General features: G+C 42.0%; 1 protein-coding gene across 4 annotated transcripts in view; it reads left to right on the top strand.

The window, feature by feature from the left end:
* The first annotated feature begins 1,270 nt into the window (after window positions 1-1,270).
* SLC9A8 (solute carrier family 9 member A8) overlaps window positions 1,271-13,520 on the top strand; it is a 96,298-nt gene continuing 84,048 nt past the window's right edge. For 2 of the 4 annotated variants that reach the window (XM_077167016.1, XM_077167007.1), the window contains exons 1-3: window positions 1,756-1,876; window positions 3,709-3,887; window positions 9,012-9,092. In XM_077167016.1, the coding sequence (XP_077023131.1) occupies window positions 1,863-1,876; window positions 3,709-3,887; window positions 9,012-9,092 (274 nt within the window). In that variant the 5' untranslated portion in view covers window positions 1,756-1,862. Of the gene's footprint in view, window positions 1,367-1,755; window positions 1,877-3,105; window positions 3,354-3,708; window positions 3,888-9,011; window positions 9,093-13,520 lie in introns of those variants that run through there. The other 2 variants (XM_077167024.1, XM_077167031.1) reach the window with 2 other exon arrangements.

The following is a 13,520-nucleotide window of genomic DNA, read 5'->3' as shown; positions in this document are numbered from 1 at the left end:
TGTTGTACCATGAATCTGAGCTCCAATCCTTTTTAAGGCTGAATAATATTCCATTGTATGCATTTACCACATTTTGTTCATCCATTCATGTGCTGACAGACACATGGGTTGTTTCCACCTTTTGGTGCATTTTCGTCATGACTAATGATGATAAACAACTTTTCATGATTTATTGGCCATTTGTCTATCTTCTCTAAAGAAATGTCTGTTCAAGTCCTGGGTCCATTTTTAATTGAATTATTTGCTTTTTTGAATTGTAGGCATTCTTTATATGGTCTGCATATTACATCCTTAGCAAATAGATTTACCACTATTTTCTCCCAATTTGTGGGTTGTCTTTTCACTCTCTTGATAGTGTTGATTAATGCACAAAAGTTTTTAATTTTGATAAAGTCCAATTTATCTTTTTTTGTTCTTGCTGCCTGTGCTTTTGGTGTCATAGCTAAGAGAATTCGAGGTCGTGTAGATTTGTCTCTGTGTTTTCTTCCCAGAGTCTTATAGCTTCAGCTCTTAAATTTAGGTCTTTAATTCATTTTACAGCACATATGTATTATTGAGTGGTATTGCTTGTGAGGTGCTGTTCTAGGCATTGAAGATACAACAGAGAACAGAAAAAAATTCCCTGCATTTATGAAGCTTACACTCTCGTGGCAGGAGAATGACAACAAATAAGTAAATCATACAGGCAGTTGTGGGAGCTTGGATTTTAACTAGGGTTGTCAGGAAGGCCTAATAGACAGTGTAAGGGTTAAACAAAAACCTGACAGTGGGAAAGGTGGGAGCCAAGGGATTCCCTAGGGGCAGAGCATTCCAAAGAACCAGCAAGGGCAAAGATGGAAGTGGTCCTGGTGTGTTTCAGGCATGGCAGAGGCCACTGTGACTTCAGCGGAACATGTGCGTGTGTGGGGAGGAGAGGTGTTAGAGGGGAAGGGGGCAGGGTGGGTCCGTTAGGGGGAAAGGGCAGGGTGGGCCCCTGTTGGAGGGGGAAGGGGCAGGGGGGGCCCCTATTAAGGGGAAGGGGGTAGGGTGGGTCCCCGTTAGGGTGAAGAGGCAGGGTGGGTCCCCGTTAGGGGGGAAGGGGCAGGGTGGGCCCCTGTTAGGAGAAAGGGGGCAGGTCAGGTCCCGTGGGTTCTTGTACGGTCTTGCAGGTTGTAGATTGGAAGCCACCGCACGTTTCCAGCGGAGACTCCGGTTTTAAAGCGCGGCCCTGCGTAGGCCTCGGGGTCCGCTTTGTGTTCGCGCGCCCAGTTTTCGGTCGTTCTGGCCACAGTGCAGAAAGCGGAACGTAAGGAGCAAGGGCCGAGTCCGCGCCCATTCAAGCAGCCGTCATCCAGGTGAACCTGGGGGCCGGGGCCGGGTCGCCCAGGTGAGGCCTCACCTCGTCCCCTCCGGTATCCGCGACCCCACGGCCACTGCTCTGCCGGCGCCAGAGGCCGGACGAGCATCTCCGAGGCAGTGCGGGCGCTAAGGGGCGATCCGCGCCGGATCCTCAGCGCCTGCTGACGAGACCGCGCCGCCGAGGCCCCTCGTCGCCCGGAGCCCACAGGCGACCGCACCGTGACCTCAGCGGACTTCCCCGGCCGCCCCAGCCAGGGCCGGGCGCGGGGGGCAGTCACGTGGCCCACGCCGGCCTCTCTTCCCGGAAGCCCCCGGGAGGGCCCGCGCACGCGCCCCTCCCCCCTCGGGCCACCGAGAAGAGGGGACAGAAGGGCCGCCCTCTTTCGGCCGAGGTCCCGCTCCCGCCCGCGGCCCGCCCGCGGCCCGCCCGCGCCGGCAGCGGAAGCCGGAAGCAGAGGCGGGCCCTGCTAGCCCCGCGGCTTTAAACTCGGTGGTCTCGGAGGCTCCGCGGGAAGGGGGAGAAGATGGCGGAAGAGGAGTGAGTGGGCTTTTCCGGGGCGGCGGAGGCGGCAGGGCTGGGCCCCAGCGGTGACCCGAGGCGCCTCAGGCCTCCCTCCGGCCCCGGAAGGCGGAGCTCCCTGTGCCGGTCGGCTAGACCTGACCTACCTGCGCCTGCGAGGAGGGCGGGGGAGGGGGGGCGCGGGCCACAGCGCGAGTCCGGGCGTGCGGTCTTCCTGAGGTCTGAGACCTGGTCTCGAGATCGTTTTCGAGGAAACAGCGCAAATTTCGCTTTCCCGGTTCTCGGTCACCTGACTTGTACTGCACCTTACACTTCTCCAGGAGGTCTTCCCGCTTCCCGTCAGTCCGTCGGTCTCCGTTGAGTTTCATTCATTCATCCATTCAGTAACTGTCCCATTCCAGGCCCTGGGCGCGTGGCAGTGAAGGAGGCAGCCCAAGAGCCGCCCTCAGGGAGCTTATGTTCTGCTAGCGAAGAAAAGATCACAACTCAACAAACAATAATTTCAGATCATAAGTGCACTGAAGGAGTCAACCAGTATTAGGTGGGGGAGTCCACTCTCTGCCACAGAGGTGACTTTTTAACCAAGACTTGAGTGCCCATTGCAAGAGATGGGGAAGGGCACAACTGTGCAAAAGGCCTGAAGTAGGAAAGGGCTTAGTACTTCAGAGAAACAGAAAGAAAGGCAGAGTGGCTGGAGGGTAGAGAGCAGGGGGACAATGTGTAGAGATGAGATAGGAAGGGGATCTGTGTCTTCCACTCACTTGTAGGGAGGGACCACTGTTTGTCCATCTCCATCCATACCTGCAGGGGCACAGTCCGTTGCATCTTATAGATGTCCTATTTCTTTTTGTGGAATGACTTCGACTTAACAAAGGATTCCTTGAGTGATACTCAATTTTCTCACCTGACATCTTTTCAGATAGGTCTCTTGGCCACGTGGGGAAGGCCATTTCGTTTAGTCATTTTGCTTACTGAGCATTTGCACTGCCCTACACACTAAACTGGTCCTCAGCAGCACAAAACAAAAGAGGTGGTTTAGCTCAGTAATTTCAGTTTAGTTTGTAGCTTGGCTCTCTGCCAGGGACTAGCTGTGGGATGTTGGCCAAGTTACTCAACCATTCTGAACCTCAGTTGTTTCTGGGTAGAAGAGGGTAAGTAACAGTACCCACTATTAAATGAGAAGTAGCATATTAGCCAGTCCCTGGAATAAAGAAAGTGTTCAATAAAATGTTAGTTGTTATACAATTACAGCTATATATCCATATTGCAATAGTTCATGATTTCAACACAACATGAGGAGAACTATGGTAACATAAGTGGTAAAGAGGAGTGAATTGGGGTTGGGTGGAATATTTAAAAGAGATTATATCTGAGCCTTTTGAAAGATGAGAAGGATTTAATGAGGTTGGGGAGAGCATTCCAACCAGAGCAGTAGCTGAGGAGATTTAGGTGGCTTCTTCAACCTGAACATAAACTAGAGGAATCAGGGTGCTCAGTAAGTATTGTTGGACTTTGGGACATGGTGAAGCTCTCCAGTTTGCTTCTCTTTAAGCCCCCCTAGTAAGTGCCGAAAAGCAGGCTGTTTTGTTTCTACATGGGCTCCGATTCTCTCTTGTTCCTGTCCTCTGCCGTGGTCACGTCCAAAAGTGCTCGAGGCCACTGGCGTATTTTTGCTACAGCAGACAGGAATTTTCCTAATCTGTTTCTCTTCAAGGCCTGCCTGTTAGTTACAAGACTTGTGAATCACATACAGCTCTTTGCAGATTTTTATTCTGGTTTGAGGTGTGTATTGACACTTCAGGGCCCTTCTTCTTTTATCTAATTCCACTGCTTTTTAAATCCTCCAACAGGTTCCCCAACACAACTCACGAGGGTCTCAATGTCACTCTGCATACCACCCTGGATGCCACGACGAAACTGGTGCTTCCGACCCCTGCCAAGCCCATCCTCCCCGTGCAGACAGGGGAGCAGGCCCAGCAGGAGGAGCAGTCGAGCGGCATGACCATTTTCTTCAGTCTCCTCGTCCTAGGTGAATGCAGATGCCATCGCCCACCAGCCAGAGCATCTGGGTGCTGTCTGTATGGTTAACACTGCCACCCCCGTTTATTATGTTGACTCCCCCCTACCCTGCCCATTTTGTTTTCCACTTCAAACGCTGAGGGAAAATAACAAATTCATAGCAGGCACTCCTTTTCCTTTCTCAAGTCACATAGGGCTTAGCATTTCTGAGTGTCCTGTGTGTAATTTCTTAGACATCCTTTGGAAGAAGGAATTAAAGAATTTTTGACCTGGAAGGAACCTTGGACATCTTCTAGTTCAGTGAATTTCAAACTGTGCTTATAGGAGTATGTGTGTGTGTGGGGGGGGGGGGTTGTGTAGGGTTTGTAGGTGGTGGTGGTAGGAGGAGGTGGGGAGAGTTAAATGGGAGGCCATCTGACCTCCTGACCCTAGCTTCAATCAGAGCAGCATTTATGTCTATTATATCTATTAGATTTCCATGTAAAATTTTATTTAGGTAAAGGTTTTGCTGCTGATTAAAAGATCAGAAACCTTTGCCTCAGCACATTGTTTTCCTCAACTTCTGTCATTCCCATTAACCATTATCACTTTTGCTATATCTCCATGCCAGCTGTACTGTTACTGATTTATGTAATGATTTTCTGTAAATGGGTTTACTCTCTCATACTTAACTTCTCAACTTCTTATACCTCCTCCTTTAACGAGTGAAGAAATTTAGGCCCAGAGGGGTTAAGTGGCTGACATACCTGTTTGGTGGCAGACTAGAGCCTGGGCTCAAGGTCTCCAGACACTACTTGAGAAATTTTAGATAAAAGACAGTAACTTAAATGCCCCCTGAAGATGAGAGACAATAGATAATATTTTAGACAAAAAATTCTATTAAAACTGTACAACCACTTCGGATTAGCTGACTAAAGAAAAGTAGTTTAGAGTTTGATCAACTCCAAACACCCATTGGAGACTTGAAGTTGGCACTTTAATTATTTAATAATTATTAATTATAATAATTAACTATACTGAAGTCATTTCTAATTAGATTCAATTTTTTTAGATCTTTTAGAAAAGTGAAAATTAGGGCTGGTTTTTATGGAGTATTCCTCTGATGTCTACAAGAACTGTTTTTTTTTGAAATCCAGCAACTGATCCTTATCCTTTACAGATCTTTTTAAAGTTTTTAAATTTTTTATTGTATACATAAAAGCATACAAATTGGAAGTGTACAATGCCCCATGTGGATGAATACACCCTGGTAATTTTTTACTCTGTAAATGTAGCTGTGTCCTTTTCCTGGGGTATTACTTCCACGATCAGACTCTTCTTTATTTCATTTTGTGTTCCTTTTTCTTTTGTTGAAAAAAAAATTGTAGTTGAATACAAAGAAGTAAATCAATTCTTTTCTTAAGAAATCTTTAGTACCTGAAACCTTCCTTCAGGATTAAGGAGCATTCTTAGTATGCTTTCATTGCTGTCAGCTTGATATGTTAGATCGTATGAAAGGCAGGCCTGGAACAATTTTTGTTTTATAATCACTATTTTAAAGGGAGGGTGAAAGGTGTAAGACTTTCAAAGTAACTTTCTGGGTGTGGAACTTAAAGATTAGCTTGTGCCAGAAACCACAAAGCAGGTTTTTATAATGTGTTTTTCAATCCAGGCAAAATCCTGCCTGGTGTTAATACATCTTTGGAGCCAGAAAGGGCTAAGCTGTGTTTAATTAGGGCTGAATACTTCTCTTGGATTGTCATCTCTTCAAACATCATAAACCTAGACTCTAGAGTCATGCTAATGTCAGGTGGGTTCCTTTTTCACCTAATCAGATTCTTGGTAGTTTCTGATTTGGTATCTCCATTTTATGTGCAGGTCAGCATGTGATGACAGAATGGAATGAGGCTTTCTTTTTAAGTAAATTTTAAGGCCTTTTTTCTCTGTTTGAGTTTACTATTATTTATTTATGATTAAATGTCCAAACAGTGTAAATCTGATAAAGTAAAAAAAAAAGGTTATTGTTAATGGGTTTAATAGGTAACCGTCTAAATACATGAACTGTAGTGAATTAAGGGAAATGAGTCCACAGATTATTCTAGATTCCAGGAACTCCTGACTTAGAGCATACTTGCCACTTTTGTTTACCATTTTAGTTAAGTCAAATGAAATTGAAACGTTTTTGTCCTATAAGCATGAGACAAGATTATAGTATTTTCTTAGATGTTGAGAAGGGATGCCAGAACTCTAGTTACTCTTGACTTTTTAGAAGCTTGAAATCAGTTCACTTACATTTAACCCTTGCTGGTCTTTGATTCCACAGACACTGGTGAGTCATTGTTATTGACCTACACTAGAGTTAACAATCAGGATCATTTGGTACATACATTTTGTGGGGTATTATACTTATAGAAGTATTAAAATCCACATCTGTGCTTTAATAATGTTCCCATAATAACTGCTTCAAGCGTGTGAAATTAGAAGCACGTTGACTTTTGGTAAACACACCCTGCATACCGTACAGACTTTTTATCCCTTCTACTTGTTTTTTTTCCTACATATTCTTGAAAACATGTGCTTATATGTGTATACACATGCGTCCTTTCATATGCACATACACATGTACTAGTACATATAGTTCGGAGTTTGTTTTAATATAGACCAGGTCCCATGTCTTGCTTTTTTCACTTCACAGAATGTCTTGGGAAATTTTTCTATGTTAGTGTTTTTTTTGTGTGTCTTTTTCATTTTTTTTAATGTCTGGAGACCATTGCCCATTGATAAATCTTATGTTTACTCTCCCTGTTTTATAGTTTTCCCTTTTGTTCTTTTATTTATTTTTAAACATAATAATATACATACACAAACATTCTTACCATATGATAATTCCATTCTTGGTATATAATCAATAACTCACAATATCATCACATAGTTGTATAATCATCATCATGATCATTTCTTAGAACATTTGCATCAATTCATAAAAAGAAAACAATTCATGCATACCATACTCCATACCCCTGCCTTTCGTTGATCACTAGCATTTCAATCTACTAAATTTATTTTAACATTTGTTTCCCTATTATTTATTTTTAATCCATATGTTTTATTCATCTGTCCATACCATAGATAAAAGGAGCATCAGACACAAGGTTTTCACAATCACACAGTCACACTGCCAAAGCTTTATCACTATACAATCATCTTCAAGAAACATGACTACTGGAACACAGCTCTACATTTTCAGGCACTTCCCTCCAGCCTCTCCATTATACCTTAACTAAAAAGGTGTTATCTGTATTATGCATGAGAATAACCTCCAGGATAACCTCTCTGTTTGAAATCTCTCAGCCATTAACACTCTATTTTGTCTCATTTCTGTCCTCCCTTTTTGGTTGAGAAGGTTTTCTCAATCCCTTGATGCTGAGTCCCAGCTCATTCTAGGCTTTCTTTCTCACATTGCAGGAAAGTCCACACCCCTGGGAGTCATGTCCCACGTAGAGTTGGGGAGGGTGGTGAGTTTGCTTGTTGTGTTGTCTGAGAGAGAGGAGGCACATCTGAGCAACAAAAGAGTTCTCTTGGGGGTGACTCATAGACCTAATTTTAAGTAGGCTTAGCCTGTCGTTTGTAGAGATAAGTTTCATATGAACAAACCCAAGATTGAGGGCTTGACCTATTGCTTTGGTTGTCCCCACTGCTTGTGAGAAAATCAGGAAATCTCCACATGGGGAAGTTGGGATTTTCCCCTTTCTCACCATTCCCCCAAGGGGATTTTGCAAATATTTTTTTATTCACTGTTCAAATCACTCTGGGATTTATCAGGGCATCACTCTAGACAAATGTACAAACTCTCATGCCCTACTCAAGGTTCTTTGTACTTATGGTGTTCAGTGAAACTGTCCACATGAGTTATATTAGGAACTGCACTAGTCAAAATATAATTTTGTACCAAATAAACATTTTTTGCTTTAGTCTCACACATAAGTTAAAGTTTTAAAATATTAATTACCATCTATTTTGAGCTTCCCTTTTGTTCTAAAAGTGGCAAATAGTTGTTTAATTTAAGTAGGAGAATAAAGATTTTTCACCAGGCTTGGTGCAGAGAAAGAGCTTCAGTTCTCCAGATGTGTTTTCTCTCTTCTTACGTGCTCACCTGCCTACCCCTAGTCCCCCAGAGAATAGGCATAGGCACTGACTACACGTTGTGTTTGTTCCCTGGAACTTTTTCTTGCTGTCAATATTTAATGTAGGATTTTTTGACTGTGTTATATATGTATATTAAAATAACATCACAGATGGATAGCTTAAAGCACAGAATGAAAGGAGGACAGAATACATTTATAACCATTCTTCCTTTGGCCACCTCATCCTCCTTGGTGGGACCAAAGAAATCGAATTGTCAGTGCAGGCCCTGGGGCTGGTTGGTTCATAAACAGGCCTGCAGATTGTTTAAACATGCCCCTTCAGTATCTGCATATTTGGTGCTACTGATATTGATACAGTGATCGATTAGATGGTGTGCTATGTGGACAGCTAACAGAAGGAACATTTGGACCAGGAAGTTACATGTAGGAATCACAGGGGAGCTAATGGCTGGCTTGTACGGAGGTCTCACCCAGTGGGAGACCGTCAGACCCAACTGCTCCTGCCACCAAGCCAGGACGTGTACTTCATCCTGCTTGTAGGGTACTGGGAGAGAGCCAGTCACATGGTAGCAGAGTACTTTGTGTCAACGTTTTCCATCACGGTTACATTTATGCAAAAGTAATCAATTTCCTCATTTTACTAGTTAGAGGTTTTCAGTTGCTAATTACGTCAAAAAAGTTGAGAACCATTTCTTGGAATTGAGAAAATTTGGTCATTTTAAATGGTGGTATAAAGTTTAACAGCTTATTTAAAATTAGATTTCTTTTGCTTTTTTGACACCAGAGAACGATCCATTTTGGGCAAGCAAAAAAGTATAAAGAAAATAGAATGAATCTACCTCCAGACTAAGAAGTCAGGCACTGAAAAAATACAATTGAGCCTCACTGTGTCCTTGCCCAGTTCCTTTTCCCTCCTCTTAGCTCCTGAGAAGTAACCACTTCCTTGAACTTGGTGTTAATCATTGAAAATTTGGCCGTTGTTGTTAAAATGTCTTATTTTTTCCCCACAGCTATCTGCATCATACTGGTGCATTTACTGATCCGATACAGATTACATTTTTTGCCAGAGAGCGTTGCTGTTGTTTCTTTAGGTAAGTGCTTATTGGTGATCCTGTGATAAACACAGTACGACTAACCACCATTTTCTAAGTGCCTCCTGCATGCCAGGAATGAAGAGGGCAGTACATGCCTGATCTCATTAATCCTCAGTGCAACCTGCAAGAAGGTGATAATCCCATTTTACAGATGAGAACAGTAGGGCTCAGAGAGGGCAGTGACCTCCCGAAGGTCACATAGAAGCCCGTCAGTACAGCTCCAAGGTTCTTTCTACATCTCCTACAGCTACCTTGGGATGCACTGACCGCTGCTACTAAGCTATTCTGATATCCAACTCAAATAAGGCAAATAATTGGCAGTTAATTCTTAAAATCCCTGATTTTACCCTGACTTTACAGTTTAGGAAGGAGAAATGGCTGACTTAGATTAATGTCAGAATCAGATCTTAAGTCTTCAGAGATTTATTTATTTATTTATTTATTTTTACATGGGCAGGCACCGGGAATTGAACCTGGGTCCCCTTGCATGGCAGGCAAGCGTTCTTGCCGCTGAGTCACTGTGGCCCGCTCTTCAGAGATTTCTTTCTATCCCACCCACCTTCCCACCCCAACCTCCCCTATTTCTTATGGCAGTTAACTAGAAAGATAATTAGCCTCTATTTTGGAGTGAATGAACCAGTGTCATAGTAGGTGTGAACTCACATGCAAGTTCATTGAAGTAGTTAGTGAAAGAAGAAGCAGAGTCCTCTTCATTAAGTGTTAAATTCAAGGCTAAAATGTGGGTAGGGGTGCCCAAGGGACAATAAATAAGATTTTACTAAGACCAACTTAAGCTTTTATCAACTATTATACTGTAGTTACTTTTACTAGTTTCCACTTGCCTACTGATGGTATTTAATTTTTCCTTATCACCACTAATGCTTTATAAGTTAATTTTCTTTGTCTTCTAGATCTTGTTTAACAGAGTAGTAATTCTTTCACAATATACTAATGATTTTGATTAGTTTTAGAAACGAACACTGTTCACTACCTCCCTGCACCCCCCAGCACCCCCCCATCCACCCCCCAGCGCCACCTCCACCCTACTGCTCTGGTTCAGTCTCTCCTATATTTTGCCCGGACTTCACAGTCCTCTCTTAATTGGCCTTTTGCCTGTACATATCGTATTTATATCATCATCATCATAAAAAATACCATTTATTGAATGCTTGCTCTGAGCCTAGTGCTAGATGCATAATAACTCGGGTACTGCTGCTAACCACATTATATTTGAGGAGACCAGGGCTCAGAGAAATGAAAGAAACCTACTGCAAGTCACACAGCCAGGGTGTGGACTGAGCTGTGACTTAGACTGGGTCTCCCTTATCCACTGAGCTGTGCTGCCTCTCTGTAATGTTCAAGCTGAGTCTTTCACTTTCCTGCCTCCTGATACTATGCTTCCTCACTCTACAGATACCAAGTCTCCATTTGGGGTCTCTGTTTTGGGATCCATGGAGTTTAGTGCAAGTTCACTACTTCCACGAGTACTTAGTTCCTGTGGCATGTAGGATTCAGGTTCAGCAAATGTTTTGCAAGCAGCAACTAGAACATCCTCATTAGAATATAACCTCCTTGAAGTCAGGGATTTCAGTCTTATTTGTTCCTTTCTGCATACCCAGTGCCTAGGGCAAGGCCTGGCCCATAACAGGAACTCATTACATACTTGTAGAGTACATGAATCTACTCTAGGCCAGGTTCTGGCGGGTCAGCTTTCACATTGTCATCTCGTATACGCCTCATAATCCCTGAAAGAGGTGCTTATGGATATTATTGATCTTCAGTGAAGAGTTGGACACTAGTTTTGCTCATAGTTTGTTTTCTATTTAGCAGACTCCTCAACTGTACATCCTACAAGATTCTGACAGCTTTAGCTAGCCTCAGAGCTCTAAGTCTGGGAAGATCGTTCATTAACATTTCTTTCTTGCTATTAGGCACATTGAAAATGACTCATATGGCTAATACCCATTATTCTGGAGCATTCAGTAAAGGCTTAAAAAAGCCACTGCAACGTATTTACAGTTTTGTGGTCAGTTTCACGGTTTCTTAAACATATGAATTATAGTTGGTTTGTATTTAGTTATTGAACACATGAAAAATAAAATTTGGGTCTTATCATTTGATTTGGAATGCCAGATTTTTCTCTGTTCTCTTCAGTGTTTGAGTAAGTGCAGATCAGTGAACACCAATACTTGTATTAGCACTCATAGCAGACATTGTTGGTTCCCTACACAAGAGCCATTTTCCCCTTTTTTTTGAAAATAGAACTCTAACTTTTATCAGGTATCCTGCCACAGTGTGCTCAAGGAAAATGGGCCCCTTAACATCTGGGTTGGTCTTTGCCATCGTGGTGATTCCACAGCCCTTCGTTGATGATCATTTGAAAGGAGTAGGGGCATCAAGGTAGTGAGACCCCGTCTGGCCAGTGAAACCAGAGGGAATTGTTTTGGGGATGGGGAGACCTGGAATGACTTTTCCTCTCTGATAAAAATAGAGGCGCATTCTTTGATGCTATTGCATGAAGATGAGCTGCTGGCACTGTAGTAGCCATCTTGCAAATCTTTTGTCTTAATGAAAAAAGGTAGAATGCTAAGGATGCCAAGGGGAAGGATGGGAAGCTCTGATTATTGATTGCATTGCTGTTTTGTTGAATTAATGATCCTGGAGCTATTTGCTATGCCAGATAACACACGTCTATTTTTTAAGCCACTGTTAATCAGATATTTTACTTATAACTAAAAGCATCTTCACGTTTGTAGGACGCTTTCTATTCAAGGGACATAACCCAATTCAGATGAACTTAAAAGAAACCATTGGCTCACATAATTGAAAAACTACAGCTAGTTCTAGCTTCAGGCTTAGCCGGATCAAGTCTCCTGTACTCAGTTTCTTTCCGTTTCTCAACAGTACTTTCTTTTGTTTTCGCTTCGCTCTCAGGCTGGCTTTCTCCAGGTGATAAGCGCCTACAACTTCAGGCTTATTGTTGTTCCAGGAGCAATCACAGTTGGAAAAGTGGCCTCCTCTTCTCTCTGGTTCCACCAGAAGCCATAGGATAGACTAATCATGTAGCCACTTCAGAATTGGGGATGAGTGGAATGGTTTTGGGGGTCAACCAAAGCTGGTGTCACAGAAAGAACTATAGCCTGTATAGGCGGGTTTGGGAGAGGTGGTGGAAAGTAGAAGTCTTGCTTTAAATACTTATGCGCTAACACAGGCGATTGGAAAGCTAAGAGAACTTCCATAGGAAGAATGCTGGTGTCCAAAAGGCGCTTTTTTAAAATTATATTAGAGAACATTTGGTTAGAATTTGGAATGTTGATAAAACTATCAAAATAGTTCTGTATTTCATAAAGCTATAAATAGAAGGAAAACTTATTCCTTCTACTGGAAGGCAAGTGTAACAAAATATTGAGGTATCTACCATTTAATTCAATAATTTTGGTCTGTTTTCTTTGAAAATACATTTTTGCACAAACAGACAGAAAAAAGAAACAATCCTGTTTGTTGAAATGTCGGCTATTTTTATCATGCTTCATTCTTTTCCAAACCATATGTAGACATAAACATATGTATTAGATAACTTTACTTGGTTTAATTTGTTTATATCATTTTTTGGTGATCTTTTCTTTTTGCCTTTCTATGTATTAATTGAGATCATATATTTATTTTCACTGGCCATATAGGACTAATTCACTGTTTATATATTTTGGACAGAAATTTACAAGGAATGAAAATTATGTTGCCCATTATCCTCTGTTGTATATAGCAAAAACAGGAGTAGATTTTTTTTCCCACAGTCATGCTTTATTTAAAAGCAAGGAAAGGCCAGAATGGGGTAAAGTAAATGGCTGGAAATTTGATTAAACAAATACTAAGATTGAGCTTAAATACTGCTGGTAGTTAGAAAAACCATGTCTTAACTTGTAAGCTAGTTTTGATTAAATATTGAGTAAGTAGGATATACAAAAGTACCACCTCGTGCTTTTAGTTATATTAATTCCTTCTTGTTTCTGACTAAAGGATTTATTTATTTTTAAGAATATTTTTGTTATTTATGATTTTGAGTGGAAGATGATGAAAAATAAGTCAGTTCCTAAGTTATTGACTGAAGGTGATTCTGGAAAATGAAGTTACAGTAATTCATTAGAATTGAACTTAAGTTCTAAAAAAATTTCTTTTAGAGAAAACTTACCAAAAGAGAATCCTAAATGTAACTCGTAACAGCTTTCATTATTTTTTAGTCTTTTAGAGTCTATTGCTCAATATAGTAACAACAGCTTGAAGTATTTCGTGGGTAACTCTGCCTGAATCTTGGGTGTCTTGCTTTTTATTAGAGTAGCTGTCTTAGAGGAAGAGGCCAAAATTGATTGTTAGATTAACAAGATGATCACTTCAGACCTAAGGATTTTCCAGGCTTCCACATACCAG

This window comes from Tamandua tetradactyla, chromosome 1 (genome assembly GCF_023851605.1).
Source record: "Tamandua tetradactyla isolate mTamTet1 chromosome 1, mTamTet1.pri, whole genome shotgun sequence".
Taxonomy (NCBI): domain Eukaryota; kingdom Metazoa; phylum Chordata; class Mammalia; order Pilosa; family Myrmecophagidae; genus Tamandua; species Tamandua tetradactyla.
The sequence above is the reverse complement of the archived record's forward strand: the minus strand, read 5'-3'. Positions and strand labels throughout refer to the sequence as shown.